Raw genomic sequence first — 22,390 nt, forward strand, 5'->3', positions numbered from 1 at the left:
TCTGTTGCTTTAAAGTTTGTTTTTTCTAGTATAAGTATAGCCACTTCTGTTTGCTTTTAGTGTCTATTTGTATAGAGTGTCTGTTTCCACCCCTTTACCTTACATTTATGTGAGTCCTTGTGTGTTAGGTGAGTCTCTTGAAGGCAGCAGATACTTGGTTGGTGAATTCTTATCCATTTTGCTATTCCATATCTTTTAAGTGGAGCATTTAGGCCATTTCCATTCACCATTAGTATTGACATGTGAGATAGTATTGCATTCATCGTGCTATTTGTTGCCTGTATACCTTGTTTTTTTTTTTTTTTTTTTTTTTTTGTATGGGTCCTGTGGGATTTATGCTTTAAAGAGTGTCTGTTTTTATGTGTTTCCAGGATTTGTTTCAAGATTTGGAGCTCCTTTTAGCAGTTCATGTAGTGCTGGATTGGTAGTGGTGAATTCTCTCAGCATTTGTTTGTCTGAAAAAGACTGTATCTTTCCTTCATTTATGAAGCTTAGTTTTGCTAGATACAAAATTCTTGGCTGATAATTGTTTTGTTTAAGGAGGTTGAAGACAGAGCCCCAATCCCTTCTAGTCTGTAGGGTTTCTGCTGAGAAATCTGCTGTTAATCTGATAGGTTTTCCTGTATATGTTACCTGGTGCTTTTGCTTCACAGCTCTTAAGATTTTTTCCTTCATCTTGGCTTTAGATAGCCTGATGGCAATGTGTCTAGGTGATGATGATCTTTTTGTGATGAATTTCCTGGGTGTTCTCTGAGCATCTTGTATTTGGATGTCTAGGTCGCTAGCAAAGCTAGGGAAGTTTTCCACAATTATTCCCCCAAATATGTTTTCCAAACTTTTAGATTTCTCTTCTTCCTCAGGAATGCCAATTATTCTGAGGTTTTGTCACTTAACATAATCTCAAACTTCTTGGAGGCTTTGTTTATTTTTTCTTATTCTTTTTTCTTTGTCTTTGTTGGATTGGGTTCATTTGAAAACTGTCTTTGAGCTCTGAAGTTCTTTCTTCTGCTTCTTTGATTCTATTCCTGAAACTCTCCAGAACATTTTGCATTTCTCTCAGTGCTCTCCTTTATTTCCTAAAGGGTTGATTGTTTTTTATTTATGCTATTCCTTTACTGAAGATTTCTCCCCTCATTTCTTATGTATTTTTAAAATTTCCTTAAATTGGACTTTATCTTTCTCTGGTGGCTCCTTGATTAGCTTAATAACTGACCTTCTGCATTTTTTTTTCAGGTAAATCAGGGATTTTTTTGTTTGGTGGTGAGCTAGTGTGATTTTTTTGAGGGTGTTAACAGCCTTTTTTGGCATGTTACCAGCATTGTTTTTCTGGTTCCTTCTCATTTGGATAGTCTATGTCAGAGGGAAGATCTAGGGCTCAAGGCTGCTGTTCAGATTCTTTTGTCCCATGGGGTGCTCCCTTGATGTAGTACTCTCCCCCTTTTCCTAGAGATGTGGCTTCCTGAGAGCCAAGCTGTGGTGATTGTTATCAGGATCTAGTCACCCAGCCGGTCTACCAGGCTCTGGGCTGGTACTGGGGATTTTCTGCATAGAGTCCTGTGATGTGAACCATCTGCAAGTCTCTCAGCCATGGATACCAGCACCTGCTCTGGTGGAGATGGCAGAGGGGTGAAATTCATTCTGTGAGGATCCTTAGTTTTTGTTGTTTAATGCACTATTTTTGTGCTGGTTGGCCTCCTGCCAGAAGGTGACACTTTTGAGAGAGCATCAGTTATGGTAGTATAGGGAGAACCAGGCTGTGGGTAGGCCCTAGAACTCCCAAGAGTATATGCCATTTGTCTTCAGCTACCAGAGCGGGTAGGGAAGGACCATCAGAAGAGGGGGGCAGGGCTATGTGTGTCTGAGCTCAAACGCTCCTTGGGTAGGGCTTGCTGTGGCTGCTGTGGGGAATGGGGTGTGGTTCCCAGGTCAATGGAGTTGTTCCCAGGAGAATTATGACTGCCTCTGCTGTGTCATGCAGGTTGTCAGGGAAGTAGGGGAAAGCCGGCAGTTACAGGCCTCACCCAGCTCCCACGCAACCCAAAAGACCAGTCTCACTCCCACCGTGTCCCCCCAAACAGCACCAAGTTTATTTACAGGCAGTGGGCAGAAATGGCTGATAACTTGCCCCGGGCTACCAGCCTCCCACCTGTGAGAACAAGTAGGGCTTTCACACCTCTCGGCCTGTGGAGTCTGCACAACAGATTCACACCCTCCCTTTAGTTCTGGCCAAGAGACTTCCTGTTCAGTTGGAATTGTTACAAAGTTCAGCTGGGGGTTTCCTTCTCCCTGTGGTCTTTTCCCAGTATCTCTGACAGCCCTCCCCAAGAACACCCATGAGACAAGTCTGAAATAGGAAAAACCCACAGGGCTTTACACGCTGCTTCCTCTACCCCTATATTTTGCTTGGCTCTCTAAATTGACTCAGCTCCAGGTAAGGTCAGATCCTTCTCCCGTGATCTAGACCTTCTGGTGCCCCAGTGAGGGTGTGTGTTCAGTGGCAGACAATCCCCCTTTCCCACTTTCACAGCTTGGACACTCACAATATTTGGACTGTCTCTTGGGTCCTGCAGGAGCAACCTGCTTCCTTCAGAGGGTCTGTGGGTTCTGTCGGCTTTCCTGGTGTATTCCCGCATTAGTTCTGGAACAAAGGTTCAAGATACCAGTCTTGAATCTTTGAAATTTTTTTCAAAGGTCCACACAGTGCTCTGTCCAAGTGGGAGCTGCAACCTAGTCTTGCCTTCTCTCTGCCATTTCTCCCCCTCTTTTTTTTTTCTTTTAGGCTGTGTTCTTTATTGGTCACCCTCACCACAAGAATGTGAGAGAGGCACAGTCATCCCTACTTTGTAGATGGGAAACTGAGGCTCTGTGAGGTTACGTCACTTGCTTACTAAATGGACGGATGGGGCCACACTCAGAACTTGGATCCCATCCCCCAGTCCAAGCCTTCACCACCACACCAAACCATTCCAGTATTTTGTTGATACTGCAAATAAAATATAATCTGTATATGAATAAAAAGATTGGAAGGGGCTGGGTGGGTGGCTCATGCCTGTAATCCCAGCACTTTGGGAGGCCAAGGCAGGTGGATCACTTGAGGCCAGGAGTTTGAGACCAGCCTGGATAACATGTTGAAACCCCGTCTCTACTAAAAATACAAAAATTAGTCGGACAGGGTGGCTGGTGCCTGTAATTTCAGCTACTTGGGATGCTGAGGCTGGATAATCCCTTGAACCTGGGAAGCAGAAGAGGTTGCAGTGAGCTGAGATTGTGCCACTACACTCCAGCTTGGGTGATGGGGAAAAAAAAATTGGAAGGAAATTTCACAAACAGAGAAAAATCTTTCTTCTTGTTACTTGAAGAAACCTGTGAAGCAGAATCATTGGCTCATGATCAGCCACGACTCCCAAGTAAGAAGAACAAGCTTAGAATTAAATAAGTATTTATTTATGAGAGAATCTCTTTATGATAAAATCGAGGTGACTTTTAAGTTCTTCTTTGTAGATTTTAATATTCTCCAAATTTCCTACAAAGAGCATGCATCTTATTTATAATTAAAAACAATAAAACATTATTGTTGAAAAGTAGCATTATTTAATAGTACAAGTAAAGCTCATCCTAAAATAAGTCAATGAGGTTGGCACAGTGGCTCCAATCAAGGCACTTGTAAAACATGAAGTATCCCAGGAGGTTGAACCTGATTCTCTAAATGGGGTGGAGGTGAGGGTGCCCATGGGTCTGCATTTGCCACTCCTACTTTGAGTGAAACTTTCATAAGATGCTGTAATACTCATGCTTGATATTCTGTGACTGATGATTTTGCATCTTGAAATGATGGCCCAAACTAACGGCCACAGTTGATTATGTTCATGCCCTCTCTGTTTTCATGGGCATGTAAGAATCATTTTACAAATCCTCCAACCACAAGCCCCAACCTCTATACTTCACTTCCTGCCCAATAGGGACGTCCCACCTAACCACTCCCCACACTGCAGTACTAAAGTCTCTGGCCAAGTGTCCCTTCGCTCCTGTGCCTCTGGACTAGCCCCAGTGCTTCCCCGTGTGGCCCTGTGTGGTGGGGCAGGACCCCTCCTCTTGGGTGCTCAAGTAATAAACTTTCCTTTGAAAGGCAGGTGTCTCTGTCTGTCACCTTACCATACACAATGGAAATGATTTCAAAACAAAATGTGAGGTACATTTAAAAACAAATGCAAAGGATTGGCATTTCAAAAAACAGATCAGGGACCTCAGCAAGTTGACAGAAAATGCCCCATGGTTGTTCTTATATCTGCTTGCCAATGCAAGTCTGAGTGGGCACCAGGATGCCACCTAAGCTTGCTTTCACTGTAAAGCGCCACCGGAAGCAAGGCTGTCGGAAGGATACTTACAGCTGTCACCCACTGCTGACTACTTGGGGTTCCCTATAGTTTCTAGAAAGAACTAGTTGTGAACAACAGGTGTTGTTAGTCACTTCTTCACACCTACTATCTCCTTTGTGCTACGGTGGGACATCTTCTTGCCTACGCTGCAGGAGGCTGGAGCCGTGTCTGAGCAGGTATGCTCCTTCCTGGGAAGGATGCCTGGCTTCTCCACTATGACCTTTGTAATGGAGAGCCCGAGGGAAGAGCACTGTGTATAAAACAAAATTTGCTCCAGGGGCTGTTGCGGGAGCTCTTCATAACTGGCCATTGGTCCTTGTTCTAAGTCAGCACAGGAGGGCCCTATGGCCTAGGTTAGCTGTTTTTACTCTTTAAGTCTCAGCTATTTTGTTTTTGTTTTTTGTTTGTTTGTTTTTGTTGTTTTGAGACAGGGCCTTGCTGTGTTGCCCAGGCTGGAGTGCAGTGTCAGCTTGTTCTGTTTGTGAAATAAAGTGGGAGCATGAGGACCGGGAGTTAGGTTTCCCTGGGACTTCTGCCAGCTCTCCAGCATAACTCCTTTCTGTTTTATTTCTTTCCTTGTAAAACAGCATGAGAAAGCCAACATGAGGTCCCTGGCACATCCAAGGTGGGTAGGGCACGGGGGGCCCCAGAAGAGGAGCCTTTGGATTTGACTGGGGCAAGGGCTCTGTGGAGGCCGCCAGAGATGCCCTTGGTAATGAGGGTGATGCAGAGGTGCCAGCACAGCCTGTCAGGCAATGAGGGAGGGAGGGATGGTGAGTCTGACTCAAAGGACACGAGCTGGCTTTGCTGTGGTGCCACCGTGGCCCATTGCTCGTTGTGCTGCTCTTGGGACTCAGAGTATGGGAGCAGGACCATTGCCATTACAGACCCGCAGGGAAGGGGCTGAGCACCCAGAAGGCTGCATGTGCATACACGACATCATCAGAGTCAGGGAGATAGTCAGCCTCAAGGAGATGGAAAACTGTTCCATGGCACCCAGGGAGACCTTCACAGCCCATGCATTAGCCCTCGTCAACCCGTGTCCTGGTGCTCCTCACAAACGCAGACTCTCTCCTTGGCCAACAACGGCCTCCACCAGCTGACCTCCTTGAGCCTCTGTGTCTTCATTTCTTTCATCTGCCACACATGATGCTACAAGGTCCTTGCTCTGTCCCTCCAACATGCCGCTCATTCCTGACTCACAGTCTTTATGCCCACACCCCTCTCTTGTCCTCCCCTCACTCTCAGTCATCCTATTCAATGCCTTCATGGCACTTATAAGCAATTATGACCATGTTTATAGGCTTGGTTTCATTGTTGCTGTAGGGGGTCTGTCTCCCCCATTTAGGCCTAACATGCCAGGAATCTTCTCTGATTTACTCCGAGCGTATATTAAGTGCGCAGTAAGTTTTTGCTGAATAAATGAAGGAAAAAAATCATGCAGCCTCTGAGATGTCATGGGACGGCAGCCCAGCCACTGAGAGTTCGCCAGTAAATCATTTTCAGATTAGGACCCGGTTGACAGCTGAATTCATATTTTAGTTTTATTGAATGTGTTGTTGTAATTCGCAATGAAGGTGCCTGACCTGCGTTGGCATATTTCCATTCCCAGGAGCCCCAAGGAATGGAAATATGGTAACCCAGCAACATCCCACGGAGCTAGTTACCTGGGAGACTTTGTGGAAAAGGGCACTGACTGGGGTTAATGGGCGTTGGCTTGTGACTGGGGTCCCTATTGATGGTTTGGTGATTGAGCCTTGGAAGTGGCGTCCCTGCCAGCAAATGCAGCTCCACTGGGGTCAAGTGCACCCTCAGAACAGAAAGAGGGATGTGGTTTGTTATTTCTTGTGCATTAGCAAAGTGCCATCAGTCAACAGGCCATTTCCCACCTAGGATTTAGTGGGATTTTCCACTTTCCCTAGAAAGAGAATACTGTCTGTGGCTTTATTTGTAATCATTATCAAGAAGGTCCTATTGAAGGAGACAGTGAAGTAAGAGGGACCATCCTTCGATCGGACTATGAACTTGGTGGTGGTAGCTGCTGCGGCCTCAGTGCCCTCTTCACTGACATCCAGCACAGCCTTGTGGGTTGCCTGCCAAGGGAAAAACAAACATCAGTGGCCCCAGTAGAGACACTTTTAGTTAACTGAGTAAACTAAACTGAGTGTTTTGCCCTGGAATGGTGATGTCTACCTTGAAAGGATTCAAGGTTCAAATGCCTGGCATTGGGTTTGCTCAGTACATTGCAGTGGGCGTTGACTATGGCCCATTCGTCCTTACACCGGGACTGAGATGGTTACAAACACAGAGCAGGAAGATAGGAGTGAGTCTCAGCTCTGCCACTTATGGTTGCAAAATTATTTAGATGCCACGTGCTTCAGTTTCCCGATCTATAAAAGGTAATAATAATTGCGTGTGTCCCGTAAGGTTATTGTGTAAATTCAGGGAGATCATACAAAGCAAATGCTCGGGACTTGCCAGCAGTGGTGATTGCTGCAGTTCTCGCATGGCAGACGTGGGTTTGATATGACTAAGGTTAGATCCCTTCTTTGTCTTCTAGGGAGGAGATTCTTAACCTGGAGCTCCTGGATTTCTAGGCTTCAGGGAGACTGGAGCTCCTGTGACTACAGACATTGTTCTTCATAGGCTCACAGGTGCATTTTCCTCGAGAAAAGGTCCATTATGCTCATCATATTCCAGTGGGGCCTCTCAGCATTTTCTGTAGACCAGTGACAAAGGTCCCCTTCAGTGGCCCTAGGATCACTTCTGACTATTGTAATCCATTATCAAAATGAAAGTTTAGGTCAGGGATCAGTAACCCATATGTGTGCAGGGGTTAGGCAGGTAACCCCAATTAACTGAGGGAGACTTCTTGTAAGAGCATGGGGTGCCCACATTACCTGGAGGGTCCTGTCTAACTAAAAGGGTCACTCACAACTCAGCTCCAGTGATGGCTGCCATGTGGACACATAGACTCACTGTTGCCATGTGGGAATTAGGGTCAGTGATTTGTTTCAAGAGGATCAGAAATCTAGATTTTAGATCCAATATACTACGTTTTAAAACTCCTCTCTCTCTCTCTCTCTCTCCTCTCTCTCTCTGTCTCTCTCTCTCCTCTGTCTCTCTCTCTGTCTCTGTCTCTCCTCTCTCTGTCTGTCTCTCTCTCTCCTCTCTCTCTGTCGTTCTCTCTCTCTTCTCTCTCTCTGTCTCTCTCTCTCCCCGTCTCTCTCTCTCTCTGTCTCCTCTCTCTCTCCTCTGTCTCTGTCTCTGTCTCTCTCTCTGTCTTTCTCTCTCTTTCTCTCCTCTCTCTCTCTCTCTCTCCTTACACACTGAAGGCCAGGCAACACACCTACAGGGTGTAAATGGCCTATGGGCAGCCATATTGTGATGCCTGTGTGAGGGCCTAAACTCCAGGGAGGACAAAGGTGAGGTCAAATCCCAGTGGAGCACCTGCTCACCTGCAGCAGGCATGGGGGAGCAGCTGCCTGCTGAGGACACCTTCGGAACATTTGTGTGAAGAGGGATAACACATGCTGTGTGCTGGAGGGATGGCGGCCGTAGGTCGCAAGATTCGGTTCTTCTGGCCGCAGAAGAACCTCATTTCACCTCTCAGGCCTCTGTTTCCTTATCAATGACATAAGAGCACTTGATTAATTCTGCAGGTGCTTCCTGCTTGGACTTTTTTTGCAAATATTCTCATTCAACTCACTTTAGAAAGCTGCAGGGAGTCTCTCTTTGTAATTCCAGAAAAATCAGCGTTTTCGTCAAAGGCATTTTGGATGCCCATCTTTGGGAGGATGGTTTCCAGTTTGTAGGAGGCAGAAATGGAAAATTTGGGGATGAACACCTCTATCCACCTGTGCAGTAGGGAAAAGGAAACAATGAGGTCACAAGCCCATGATGTCTGCATCTCTGCTCCTAGATGCCATTTTGGGAGACTCCGTTCTTCCTCCAGCCATTGCTAATTGCTGCTGAAAAGGTCAACACATCCTAGCCAAGAACCCCGGGTTGCTCTTGAAGTAAGTCTCCCAGCTGAGCAGGTCCAGCACTAAAAACATGCAAGGAGACAGACGGGCCCCCAGTGAAGTGGGTGCAGAGGTGAGAAGGTGGTCGGCAAGGGAGTCTATGGCAGAAACCAACAGGAGACGTCAAGTAGCAATGGAAGCTCATCAACCACCCACTCACTGGCCAGAGTACCTCCTCACCAGCACTTCCTGATGCAGGCCCTGCTAATGCCCTAGAGCAGCAAAGTCCAGCAGAACTACCTGTGATACTGGGAAGATCCTCGACCTGCGCTCTCCGGTATGGTAGCCACTAGCCATGTGTGGCTATTGAGCAACTTGAACAGTGGCTTGTGCAAATGAGAAACTAAAATTTTAATTTTACTGAATTTCAGTTAATTTAAGTGTAAATAACTGCAGGTGGCTTACTGGCTACTATACTGAACAGCACTACCTGATAATTTAGCACAATATTTTTTTTCCCTCTGAACCAAGAGAAAACAGCCCGCATGTATTGAACATTTTTTTTTAGATGGAGTCTCGCTCTGTCGCTCAGGCTGAAGTGCAACGGCATGGTCTTGGTTCACTACAACCTCCGCCTCCTGGGTTCAAGCTTTTCTCCTGCCTCTGCCTCCCAAGTAGCTGGGATTACAGGTACATGTGGCCACGTCTGGCTAATTTTTTTGTATTTTAGTTGAGACAGGGTTTCACCGTGTTGCCCAGGCTGGTCTTGAACTCCTGAGCTCAGGCAATTCACCTGCCTCAGACTCCCAAAGTGCTAGGATTACGGCGTGAGTCCAGCCTGAACGTTTATTATATGCCAGACATTGTCCCAGGCACATTCAACAACACTGTCCCCATTTTAAAGATGGTAAAGCTTAGTTTTAGTGCTTTGCCCAAGGTTATGTACTTAGTGACTCGCAGCAAGGAAAGCACAAAAATATTGGGTGGACACATTTCAGTCCTCATCTGACAGGTGTCTTGTGACCCCTCATGCCAGGGACACCTCTCTCTTCCCTGCCACTATCCCCTTTCCCTGTTTTCTCTGTGCTCTATCTGCTGCTCTGTGCTGCATGCCTTCCTCCCTGAGCTTCTGTGCCACCTCCTCTTCTTATCCGCAGTCCCAGATGCAGCCTGAGAAGAGAAGAAGTTGCTGACATACCCTGCAGCATCTCTTCATCCTTGACTTTGAGTTCTTGCCAGTGCGTCGTCTACCAAAGCTGCCCTTCCCAAGCCTCCGTGTGCTCGTATGCTACCCGTATGTGCAGCTAAACCCTACCGTCTCCTTGAAGCTGTCCCTCAGTCCCAGCTGAAAGTGACCTCTCTCTGCTCAGAAGCTCCTCAGCACCTTTCCTGCCCTCCCCCGGGGCATTGCCCTATCTCTTTCTTGAATTCCAGTTACACTGCAGCCTTCCTTCTCTCTTCTAGACTCTGAGCACCAGGGAATGCTGCTGAAATCATTCTACGATGCCAACAATATATTGCTAAGAGACAGAACATAAAACTTTGACATTCCTTTTTTATCTCATGATTAATCTTTTTGATATTCTCCATATTTTTATACTCACCATAATAATTATAGGACTAATAATAACATTATTAGCTAACATTTACTGAACACTTACTATCTTCTAGGAATTCTCCTAAGCACTTTGTAAATAGTAGGTTACTTTATCTTTTCATTGTTATCCTCTTTCTTATATGTGACCACCAATGGTTTTGTTTGCTTGCTTTTATGGGATCGTTCCATGGATTTCAATATCAGATTGGCTTCTAGAGCCAGCTCTGCTAGCATGTAACAGCTACGTGACCTTGGACAATTCACTTACCACCTTGGAGCCTCCATTTCCTCATCTGTGAAATGAGTGGTATTAAGACTCCTCATCAGGTGATAGTGAACTTCAAGTGTGAACATGTATAAACAGCCCCAGGCTCTCTGTCCTGCATACAGTTGGTGCTCATTGTTCAGAAGTGATTATCCAACAGCTGTTAGCACAATCTCTCCCCTATCTTTGAATATGTGCGTCCCCTGCCTCAGGGCCCAGGAGATTGACACAGATACCCACCTTTTCTGGAGTGAGTGGCTCCACTTTCTCAGTGTTCCGGCTGACAAGGCCTGTTCCAGTTGCCTCATCTTGCCCTTTCTAGGGAGGACAAAGAAGGCCACGGCATCTCCCTTGTAGTCCATCTGGAGCACAAAGCAGTTCAGCTCTGTATCCATCCCAAAAGCAAACTGCTCCTTCTGGTGCATCATGGGGACACGCACAGTGACCTGCTTGCCCACCAGAAATGGGAAGTTCTTTCTTGTATATGCAGGGTAAAACGGCTTGTCCCACTTGGCTAGCATGAAGAGAGAAATGAGGTCTTTATGTCAAAGTGCAATTAGTGAGGCGAAGACAGCAAAATGAAATGGGGAATTACTGCTAATGGGTATTAGTTTCTTTTTGAGGTGACAAAAAAATGCTCTGGAATTACACAGTGGAGTAGTTGCCCAAACTTGTGAATATACTGAAAATCAATAAAATGGTGAATTTTATGACATGTGAATTGTATTTAAATTAAAAATAGAATTAAGTTAAATAGAACAACATAAAGTGAAGGTAACTTAGTAAGGGCTCAAAGCATACCAGTTTTCTTTGCTTCTCTTTCCTCTTTGCAGGATGGATGGATAAATGGGTGGATAGCTTGGCAGATGGAGGATGGATGGATAGATGAATAGCTAATGGATAGATGGTTGGATGGCTGGGTGGATAGATGGATGAATGGATGGATGGATGAACTGATGGATGGATAGATAGATGAACAGATTAATGGATAGGTGGTTGGCTAGCTAGATGGCTAGCTAGATGGATGAATGGATGCATGGATGGATAGATGGATGGATGGATGAACTGATGGATGGAAAAATGGGTGGATAGTTTGCTGGATGGGTAGATGGAGGGTGGAGGGATGAACAGGTTAATGGATACATGTTTGGCTGTCTGGGTGGATAGATGGATGCATGCATGGATTCATGGATGAATGACATATGGATAAATGGGTGGATAGTTTGGTGAATGGGTGGATATAGGGTGGGTAGACAGATGGATAGATTAATGGACAGGTGGTTGGCTAGCTAGGTGGATGGATGGATGAACTGACGGATGGACAAGTGGAAGGATAGCTTTGTGAATGGGTAGATGGATAGATGAGTATGTTAATGGATAGATGTCTGGCTGGCTGGCTAGGTGCATGCCTGGATGGATGGACAGATAAATCAGTGCATGGATAAATGAGTGAACAGGTGGATGAAGGGAGGGAGGAAAGAAGGGGAGGAGAGGGACGGAGGAAGGGAGGGATGATACGGTGACATCCGTGAAAACTCTGCCTGAAAACTCTGTGAAAACTCTGCACAACCCTATAAAGTTGGCTTTATCATCAAAATATCCAGTCAGCACAGAGACTGGCACAGGTCAGGCACTCAACACATGGTAAATCTTTTAGAGACACATGCTGAGGATCATAGAGCAAGTATGGGGCAGAGGTGAAATTCAAATCCAAGTTGTTTGATTTAAAAGCTGATGTGCATTCCCTACAATACAGTGAAAACTGTAAAGCTCTAACATATATATATATATATATATATATATATATATATATATATGCAGTTATATATGAAGGAGACTTCATATATATATGAGATATGAATGACAGTCACATCAACTTGTCTACATTTCTACACCTATGAAAGTGTTCACACTCTTGGATTTGCTTCTTAAACTGGGTTGTCAGAGAGTTCCATGTTCCTTCTTTAAAACTTTCAAGGGGCAGTGGGACAGCTGCTGGTGGCAAGAGATCCTTTCTCTCAGGTAGTTTTCAGATTTTTCCTATAGGTTTCCCACTGAGTCAAATGTAAACACACCTCGAGACACTTTATCTGTCTACTCAAAGAGAACTAAATGAGTCCCTCACTGTAACTGATAAACATGAGCTATCCCAGGTCTTGCAGTCAGCTAACTGCAAAGCTAATTAGAACTCAGGCCCTCCCATTTCTCCACTCTGCAGTCTAGGCTTTGTTTGCTTTGTGTATTTCACTAAGCAAAAACCATCAGCATCATCATAAAATAAATAAATAAAAATCAACTTCTCAAATCCTTACCTTTAAAGAAAATGTGGTTTACCAGCACCATGGCTGTCAGAAGGTCAAGGCCTTGGATTATGTCTACAACCTTCCCTTGGGTCTTCTTTTTCACGTGGCAGTTGATCTTCGCCTGGGCAATGGAGGGGTTGGAGAAATCTGTAGAAAAGACTTCTGCTTCATACAGCCTCTTGACATTGCCCAAGAAATTTGCCTGCAGCTGCAGCTCCTTCTTGACGAAGAGGGCACTTCCCATCTTCAAGGCCAGGTCTTTGCTTGGAACAGTCAGTGAATGAACCAAGTGCTGGAAGCCCCAGTGGATGGCAGACTCTGGTGTGTGTGTGAGGTTGAAGCCCAGGCCCTCGAGAATCTGGGTCTTGGTGACTGAGTGGGCCCCAAGGGAGAGCATGGCCAGGGAAGTGGAGACACTCATGGGGGAGAAGAAGACGTTCTGGCTTGGGGTCTCCAAAACCAGCCTGCGGTACAGGCGGAAGGCAAAGTCGGTGTTGAGGGAATACGCCAGTGAGGCAGGGGTGCCCTTTGTGGAGGATGGGTGGGGGTATCCACTGGGGGCATTGACCGGGGACACACAGTAGATTGGAGCACAGAGGCCAACAGCAAAGAGTACTCCATAAAGGGAAGATGCCATTTTGGAACCAAATACGTCTGCAAGAGAAGTAAGAACCATTGAGGGGGTAAACTGAGGGTCCAGGCCCTGAATCAGAGACACTTCAACACCCCACGCCATCAGCAGCAGAATGAAGACAAATAGGCCGGCTAGCAGAGCTCTCTCACGTTATCTCCTTTGAGCCTCGCCATAGTCCCATGATGTAGGTATTATCATTACTGTTTTACTTGCAAATGAGTAAACAGGCCACAGAGAGTCTGCGTAACTTACCCCAAACCACACGGTTGACTTGTCTGTGTTCTGTGTGGGCTTCAAAGTCAGGTCCCAAATTCCAAATCCCATGCTTTTTTCTGCTTCATGGACTTATTTTTTAAGAATTGAGAGTGTGAGACCAGATTGCAAAGTCCCCCTCTTAGCAGCCAGACATGGTTTCTCACCCTTTGGAGGTCCCTCCACACATTCTTTATCCATTTTGTGTAGATCTGATTATTTTCTCACCCTGGCTGCCTGTTCCCAGAAACAGACCTTTACTAATGTGTTCATATCTCTCAAAAAGTGGAAACCTGGAGCAAAAGGTTGTCCTTTTTGCTGTGGTCCTCCAGGTGCCCTGAGCACTGGTGGTCAGTTGCTGATGAGCTGCAGCTCCAGCCACATCTGTCTGCTTCCCCTTCAAGCTTCAGCTGACAAGACTTTGGCACCAAGGAGACTTCAGACTAAATGACCTGATAGCAATTTCAAACCCCGACAGGGCTGGGCCCTCTCTGGCCCCCCTTTCCTTTTGTGACTTCATCACTCTCTCCCTTCTCTCTTCTGCCACTTCTGAAATTTACTTGACTTCTATTACCAAGTGGATTACCACTGACCACACTCATGCCTTTAGATAATCTCTAGGTTCTTTGAATGTGTAATTCATGCATTTGGTCCATTGGGTTGAACATGTACACTTATTATGCAGGTGCTGTAGCAGGCGTTGGGGCTACAATGAGGGACAGAGAGACAGGCCCTGGTCCTTAAGGAGCCCACTGGGAAGACGGGCAATTAGCAAACACCACTAGGCACAAGAAGTGTGTGTGGGATGAGTAAGTACAGGCATTGAGCACACCTATTCCATAATGAGAAAGGTTTCCAGAGGAAGTGGCAGCTGATGGAGACTTGAAAAATGTTAGCAAGGTAAAGGGGAAAAGCAGAGAAGAGAGAGATTCAGGCTAGGAGGACCACCTGTGCAAGGGCCTAGAGGGAACCCAGAGCCAGGCAGCTTTGAGAAACAGAAAAGGTTCTGTGACACAGATCTCAGCACCAGAGAAGCTGGCAGGAAGGCCTGAGGAGTGGGAGAGACGGGCTGCAGAGAGAGGGGGCCCCATGCAGGGATGTCTTGGTTCTGGGCCCTGGAACCCACGGGGGGATGGCTGCAGAGAACCTCAGCAGCAGAGAATTCTCAAGACTATCCTGGCACCTGTCTGTGTTCCTCACTGCTCTACACACCTGCTTCCGGTCCTCCTTCCCGCTTCCCCTGCCAGCACGGAAAAGTGCCCAATGTAAGGGCTCAGTAGACACTTGGTGCACTGCCCTGAGATGGAGAAGCATTTACACCAGCCTCAGAACTGGAGTGGTGGCCAGGCGCGGTGGCTCAGGCCTGTAATCCCAGCACTTTCCAGGCGGGCAGATCACCTGAGGTCAGGAGTTCAAGACCAGCCTGGCCAACATGGCAAAACCCCATCTCTACTAAAAATGCAAAAGTTAGCCAGGCATGGTGGTGGGCACCTGTAGTCTCAGCTACTCAGGAGGCTGAGGCAGGAGAATCATCTGAACCTGGGAGGCGGAGGTTGCAGTGAGTCGAGATCAGGCCACTGCACTCCAGTCTGGGCAACAAGAGTGAAACTCCATCTCAAACAACAACAACAACAACAGAAAAGACCAGGGTGGTGAAACGAAGGAGGCCTAGAATATGGGACTGAAACCCCGAGTTTCTCGTATTTGATGAGCTCTGTGACAGACTGGGGCTCTTCAGGAAGCCGTGTAAGAGTGTGGCATCTGCAGGCTTCCCTGTGATAAGCTGGGGTCTACTGTGTTTACTTGGGGTCTGCAGGCTCTCTAGCCTCAATGATGAAGTGGCAGCGCTTGATCTTGACGGCCACTCAGAAGTCAGAGCCTAAGCAAGATCATGGTTCCCCTCCTAACCTCAGAGCAGTACTTTCTGTTTAGAGAACAGCATTGTCTTTGCATTGCTTCACCTTCTGAATCGCGTCGACCCCAATCTGTAAGGAGGACAGCTCTGAGGAAGGACGAGATAATGTCTGCAGAATGCCCAGTGCGGCGTTCAGCCCATGGTGGGCAGGAGACCAAAGCTGCATCTCTTTTGTGGCTCTTATGATTTTGTGTTCCTTCCTTGGAACCAGGATGAAGGAATAGGAATGTCCCTGGCTATTCATGACCATGGGAAAGAGGACCAGGTTGAAGGAAGAGGACATCCGCCACATGGAGGGGAGGTGCTGCCAGGCGCCAGGATGCCACAAGCACCAGGGGTCTGTGCCCCTTTCTGTGGAGGCTGGGGGTGGGGCAGGTGGCTTTCAGGGGGTCCCCACTGACACTGGGTTGTGCCCCCCAAAGAATTCCCCATCCCCATCAGCAGAGATGGCCTATTAGACAGGGCCTCCATGCCTCAAGTCTTGTTTCTTTTGGGCTTGGGTTGAGTAGGGGAGACCCACCCAAAGTCGGCGAGTTGGCTAGTAAGTGTCCTGACTCATCAATGGTACTGGCCTCCATGTGACTTCAGGTAAGTCTCTGCTTTTCACAAGACTTCAGGAAGAGGTGATCTCAAAAGGCCCCTCCCTCTCTTCTGAGTCTGGGATCTATGTCTGAGGGCCCCAGGTCATTGCTCTCTTGGGGGAAAACCGTGGCCAAAGCTCATTCAGTCAGCTCTTAAAATCCACCGCACTCCCCACTTTGCTTCTCCCCACTCTGAACTGAACTCCTGTCCTCCTGTGGCCATCCCTTCTCTCTCCCAGCCCTGCCAAGGCCCTTGCCCCTCTTTTGGTTGTGGCCTGGGTTTATGTGAGCGTTTGACCAGTGGACTCTGCTCTTTGGGGTGACAGGGACACGCTGCCGTCCCCAGGGCTTGCCTCTTCTGGGCCTCTCCCTCCCAGCTACCACAGCCTGCATTCCACCTTCCATTGTCTCTCACCCACTCCCATCTCCAAGCACTCCACCCTGCAGACAGGGTGACCTTTCCAGATGCTGATCTGGTGTATCATTCACCTCACCCTGAATTCCTCAGTGGCTCCCCATTGAGCTCAGGAAAAATGCTCAAGGCCCTGGCATTCAAGAGCCTTATTTATTGGGCCCTGACTTACCACCCCAGCTTCACCTTTGAGGACCCAGCTGTTTGCATTCCTAAATTTCACCCCATCCCCTATCTTCATTTGCCTCTTTATCCAGCTTGGGTGTCAAGGGCTTTATTTTAATCTAATGTGCTTCACCCCCAGGCCTTTGTCTTCATGTCCCAGCCCAGTGGCAAGGCTCCATGTGTAGTAGAACCTACCTGTCTGCTCCTTCCCTGCCAAATGCTGCTGGAAGAGAGGTTCTGCAAGGCAGCCTTGTCCATTGCAGGTTCCCAACCACCAACCTTTATCCACCTGGCAACAGGTAACTCATCAGCTCACTCTCCCATTTTCAGGGGAAACCTTCACCTTTTCCATGTCCTTAAACTTTTTAGTCCAGGGTGGAGTGGATGCCCACCCTGCTACATATGCATGTGTGCCCACATGTGCGCACACACACACACACACTCAGCAGACAGCCTTGCCTCCTATCTCACATAAAAGAGAGATCCTATGAAAAGGAATTGTCTCAGCTTCCCTCAAAGGGCATCCTCTCTGCCTATCCCTACTTGCCCAGTCACCCTTCTCTCTCCTACACCTCCACTCTACCAACAAAGCAGAGGATCTGCCCTCCTTTGATGTCCAGACCCCCTTCCTGGGCCTTGGAAAGTATCTCTTCTCTCCATCTCAGGACCCTTCCACCTCTCTTTTCTGTACTTAAACACTCCGTGTCAACCTGATCCTTACTGTTAGCTTGGAAACTGTTCAAGTCTTGCTTGTTAAGACAAAGAAAGCAACAACAACACAACAACAAAAACACTCCTTTCACCCTCTCATTTGCTTCTAACTGCTGCCCTATTTCCAAGGGAAGCCACTGCTCCTCCCCTTGTGGCCCAAATTTTCAAGAGCTGTGTATTCATGGCCTCTGTGTCCTTACCTCCTACTCACTCACTGGTCCACTCCAGCCTGGCTTCTGTATTCACAAAAATGTGACCCAGATGCTACTAAAAGCCAAATTGCTTCAGTTTTCTCAAACTCTAATGTCTGTCTCCTAAGCTCACCAAGCCTCCCATGCCCTCTTTGGGTTTTCTTCCACATGTCCAGAAAGTGTTCTTAGGCAGAAAATTGGGACAATTATAGAGCTTATCTCATATTTTACCTCCCCTGCCTGTTCTCTAATGTCTGAATATATTTTTCGAGTATCTCAATAGTGTCATAAATTTTGTCCAGTTTTCTATCTGTTTATAACTGTTTGCAACCAATATCAGTTACTTTGTTTTAGCCAAAAGTGTAAGTCAACTCAAACTTTAGATATATACCTGTGTAACTTTACCTTAAGTAGCTACAGGACTTTTCATCATCCTGAGTTCCCCTGTCTTCAGTTTGCTGTCTTACCAGTCAGGATTACTCTTGCTTATTACCTTGCTTATTACCTTGCTTATTACCCTTGCTTATTACCAGTCGGGATTACTCTTCAGAGGTAAACAGATTATTTCATTTTATTTCAATTCATTTATTCTTTTCGCAACCACTGACTGGACCATGAGTATTGGCCAAAGAGTGGGTATACAAGTAGACAAAATCAAGGTAGACAAGACCCCTGATTCATGAATTGTTCAGTCACACAAATAAATGTGAAACTATGACAGTGATAAGTGTTTCACTGAGAAGTTAATGGTACTATAAAAATAGTTGCTAGAAGAAATTTTTCTTATTTGAGTGATCAGAGAGAGTTTCCTTGAGGGAATGATATGAACTAGGGCCTAAATAATGAATAAAAGTTAATTAGGGGGAAAGTCAGATGAAGAGAGTTAGAAGGATATTCCAGAAGTAGGAAACAACAAATATCACATGTGAGCATAAAAATTAATGGGCAGAAAGGGGTTACACGGATGTCAAGGGCAAGGGGCTTCATGATCTGCGATGAAGTTGGAGGGGCCAGCAGAGCCCAGGCTGTGCAAGTTAAGACTTCAGTGTTCACTTTGGGAAATGGGAAGCTATTGAGACATTTTAAATAGTAAGTGACACAGTCAGGTTTGAGTTTTAAAAGACTGTTCTACCTGTCACGTGCAGAGTGAATTGGAGGAGCAGGACAGGGTATGCGGAGAGAGCTGTTAGGAAGCTTTGTGGTAGCCCAGGCAAGACACAATGACAGCACAAATAGCCTGCTAGAGTGAAGGCAGAGAAAAGTGGATGGAGCTGCGCAACATTTAGGAGGTAAAGTTGACAAAACTGGGGATAAATTGACGTGAACAAGAAGGAAGTGCAAGGATGCCTCCTAGGTTCAACTAACTAGGTGAATGGTGGACCCAGTGACAGAAATGTTGAAAACGGGTTTCGGTTGTGGCTGTTGCTGGGAGATGGTTCTTGGGGAGGAGTCTGAGTTCATTGTGGTTCATGTTGCATGGAAGGTTTATTTGCAACATCAGGAGGAGATATCAAGTAGGCAGTTAGACATATAGAGATCAAAGGAAAGGATTGAGCTGGAGAATAAAAATAATATATCATTTGCATGTCTAGCTGGAGAATAAAAATAATGTATCATTTGCATGTCTTAGTAATGAAGTCGTGGGTGTCGTGGCATGAGATCAGCTGGAGGGAGAGGAGAGATTAAAGTGAGGAGAGAGCTACAGCCAAGAAAGTGAGTGCCAGGGCTCGCCAACCATGCAAGGACAGGGCAGGAGAAGAGGAACCCGCAAAGGTGGGTAAGGAGGAGGTGCAGAGAGATTGGGAATGTGTTGTCACTGAGCCAGAGGGAAGGACTGGATCAGAGCAAGGTCTTCAGTGTCAAATGCAGCTGGGAAGTCAAGGAAGATGAGAACCTAGATATACTATTTGGCTTTTAGTAGCATCTGGGTCACATTTTTGTGAATACAGAAGCCAGGCTGGAGTGGACCAGTGAGTGAGTAGGAGGTAAGGCCACAGAGGCCATGAATACACAGCTCTTGAAAATTTGGGCCACAAGGGGAGGAGCAGTGGCCAAATAGTATATCTAGGTTCTCATCTTCCTTGACTTCCCAGCTGCATTTGACACTGAAGACCTTGCTCTGATCCAATCCTTCCCTCTGGCTCAGTGACAACACATTCCCAATCTCTCTGCACCTCCTCCTTACCCACCTTTGCGGGTTCCTCTTCTCCTGCCCTGTCCTTGCAATTTGCTACAATTTGTGCAGTGAAGGACTAGAGGAGAGCTTTAGAAATGTGCGCAGGGGTCTCTTTAAGTCCAAAGCTAAGTACTAAGCTCTGCATGCGTAAAGTGAAATTCCACATGGCTGGTCAACACACACACACACACACACACACACACGCAAACACACTCACACACACAGAAGAAAAAATAAACCTACTGTGAAGGTATAAACAAAATAATTTCCAGAGTTCACAAAGCATGAGGATATATTAAGGTTATGACCACCCAAAGTGGAGAGACCTGGAGCATTCAGTAGAGACCCAAAAGTGTCACATCTTGGCATTAGGGCTAACCTAACTTTGAATTAAAGCTGCACTAGACCTACCCTAACAAAGCTTAAAAACATGCCTTGACAAGCTCAAGCAGATCTGTAAGTAACTTATTGCCTGTTAAAACAAATTTCAAACACTGTAAAGGAAGACAACAAAATTGTAATGTTATGATGTCCAGCATCCAATCAAAAATTGCTAGACATTCTAGGACTAGGAAAATGTGATCCATGACCAGCAGAAAAATTAAGCAATAGAAACAGGCTCAGACATAATAGAGATTAAGGAATTTGCAGACAAGGACTTTAAAACAGCTACTTAAAAGATGCTTAAATAATAAAAATTTTACTGGGATGTGAGAAAAATCAAACTTCTAGAGATGAAAAACTTAATATCTGAAGTGAAAAATTCACTGGATGGGTTTAACAGCAAATTTAGTACTGTGGAAGAAAAGATCTGTGATCTTGAAAATATATCAATAGAAACTATTCAAACTGAAGACAGCAAGCTGGAAAATAATAATAATAAAAAACGAGTCCCAGTGACTTGTGGGACAACATCAATAGACTAACATATGTGTAACTGGAGTTCTAGGCAAAAAAAAGTGAGGGACAGTGGAGAACAGAAAATTTTGAAGAAATAGTGGGCAGAAATATTTGTGATATTTGTGTACTTTATGTGAACTATACCTAAATAAAAATCAAAATACAATAAATTGAAATGAATGCCACCCTGCTGTTTCATCCTCTACTCTCTATGATTACACATATATCTCAGTTGGCTTGGACTACCCATCTCACTCTCTTTGCCTGACACACTCCTTTCCATCCTGCCAGCTCCAGCTCAAAATCACCCACTGCACAAAGTCTTCTCTAGATGCCACAGAAAGTCTGCCCCTCCCTTTACAAACACCTGGAGCAAACCAGAGCAGTTTACCTTCCCATATGTCAGTCTCCCTGATTAGACAGTCTGGACTTTGTGTGGCATCCTCCAGGGTTGGGACTATGATCGGTAAGTAATACAGAGAGAGGTAACAGATTACATGGGAAGGAGCAAGTGGGAGGGATGTTGGGAACCCTGAGGGCCAGGCACTATTGGCTCACCCACACCCAGGGACTTTTGTAAAGACTCATAGTTGGTAAAACACAGAGAGGCAACCTGAAGAAGTATGGAACTTACCAAGCTTAATTGGGCTCTCATTAAAATGCAAATTCCCAGGTCCCATGCAGAACTACCTAATCAGATTTTCCAGGGAAAGATGAGAAGACTTGAGAGTGGAGAGGGCTGGATGCTTCCTCTTCCCACCCCTCACTCCACCCTCTGTCCTTGCCCCAGAGAGAAGCTCTTCAGGGTTTCCTCTAGCTCTGAGGTCCTCAGTTTCTGGGGCCTCAGGGCCTCCTTGAAAGTAAAGACCCATTTCTCCCCAAATTCATAAAACCAAGCCTGCTGGAGTAGCAACCAGCCAGGAGTAGATCTCCATGGGTCCATCAAGATAGAACCTTGTCCCAAGTCCATACTCCTTCATGGAGCATCTCCTGCTATGTCCAGGCCTTTCTGGGATCCTTTTAGGACCCTGGCTACAGGATCTCTTGCCTGCCTCACACATTCTTATGCTTCTGCTCCATTTTTGGTTTGTTGGAGATATTCATACTATTTTAAAAATCTGGCTACATCTTTATACTTTTCTATTTCAGTACTTGTTTGAATATTTCACTCAATATTTCTCCTAACAGTGGAGCAGATTGGGTGCCTCAAGGCTACTCTTGGAGTGCCATCTTAGCTAGAGGGTACCCTTCGAATTGTCAAGAAGCCTCCCCAGCTGAGATCCACAGTCCCCACCATGGATCTGTCTCAGGAAGTGCAGGTCCCTGCCACCCTTTCTGCTGCAACTTTGTTCATTTCCTAGCCTGCCCAGTGTGATCCCCTGACTTTTAGGAATCTGAACCAAACTGAGGGTGGAGATGGGGAAGGGAGATAGATCCATATGTGACGTGTATCCTGGAATGGATGCGGGAACAGAAAAAAAAAGTATTCATTTAAAAAGATGATGAAATTCAAATAAATTCTGTAGTTTGGTGAATAGTAAGCTACCAACATTCGTTCCTTAGTTGTGACCGATGTCTCACAGTCATGGAAGATGTTAGCATTAGGTAAAGCTGTCGAAGGTGCGTGGAAACTCAGTGGACTCTCCTCATATCTTTTCTGTGAAGCTAAAATTATTCCAAAATTTAAAAAGAAGAAAGAAAAGCCAGTCAGTCAAGGACATAATCAGGAAAACATTCCAACCTTGGCCAAGGTCTCCAGGGATCAGGGAGATAACTGCTCGGTTCACAAGGTAAACAGTCTCAGGTGGTTTCTGCTCACGATGTAGAATCACTCAGTGGCAAAGTCCTCCCTCTTCCAGTTCTCTTTTGATCATTCTGAGTTCCCCCTGGAGTGAGTCTCGGCTTGATGCCAGCCCATCTTTACCACCATCTTAGACTTGCTGACTT

The 22,390-nt window shown here is 46.1% G+C and overlaps 1 protein-coding gene across 6 annotated transcripts; it reads right to left on the reverse strand.

Moving 5' to 3' along the window:
* Positions 1-5,894: 5,894 nt before the first annotated feature.
* On the reverse strand, positions 5,895-19,592 carry SERPINA9 (serpin family A member 9). Of its 6 annotated transcripts, none has more exons than XM_073010830.1 (6): positions 19,557-19,592; positions 12,922-13,160; positions 12,516-12,627; positions 10,444-10,717; positions 8,086-8,233; positions 5,895-6,469 (listed from the first exon to the last, which is right to left on the reverse strand). In XM_073010830.1, the coding sequence occupies exons 2-6, from the start codon at positions 13,141-13,143 to the stop codon at positions 6,266-6,268; spliced, it is 960 nt and encodes a 319-aa protein (XP_072866931.1). In that variant the 5' UTR covers positions 13,144-13,160; positions 19,557-19,592; the 3' UTR covers positions 5,895-6,265. The 6 variants fall into 6 exon arrangements, with proteins under 6 accessions (XP_072866931.1, XP_072866932.1, XP_072866930.1 ...); XM_073010831.1 differs by lacking the exon at positions 12,922-13,160 and adding an exon at positions 13,393-13,484 and having other exon boundaries at positions 12,516-12,769; XM_073010829.1 differs by having other exon boundaries at positions 12,516-12,970.
* Between the last annotated feature and the right edge of the window lie 2,798 nt (positions 19,593-22,390).

This window comes from Chlorocebus sabaeus, chromosome 24 (genome assembly GCF_047675955.1).
Source record: "Chlorocebus sabaeus isolate Y175 chromosome 24, mChlSab1.0.hap1, whole genome shotgun sequence".
In the NCBI taxonomy this organism is placed as follows: domain Eukaryota; kingdom Metazoa; phylum Chordata; class Mammalia; order Primates; family Cercopithecidae; genus Chlorocebus; species Chlorocebus sabaeus.

What these genes read in the sequence shown, in the direction of transcription:
- SERPINA9 (XM_037984441.2), bottom strand. Translation starts at nt 13,242, where the DNA reads ATGGCGTGGGGTGTTGAAGTGTCTCTGATTCAGGGCCTGGACCCTCAG. An exon ending in AAACCACATTTTCTTTAAAG is followed by an intron (nt 10,718 to 12,515) that starts GTAAGGATTTGA and finishes TCTTCATGCTAG; the next exon opens with CCAAGTGGGACAAGCCGTTT. An exon ending in ACTCCCTGCAGCTTTCTAAA is followed by an intron (nt 6,470 to 8,085) that starts GTGAGTTGAATG and finishes TTCCCTTGGCAG; the next exon opens with GCAACCCACAAGGCTGTGCT.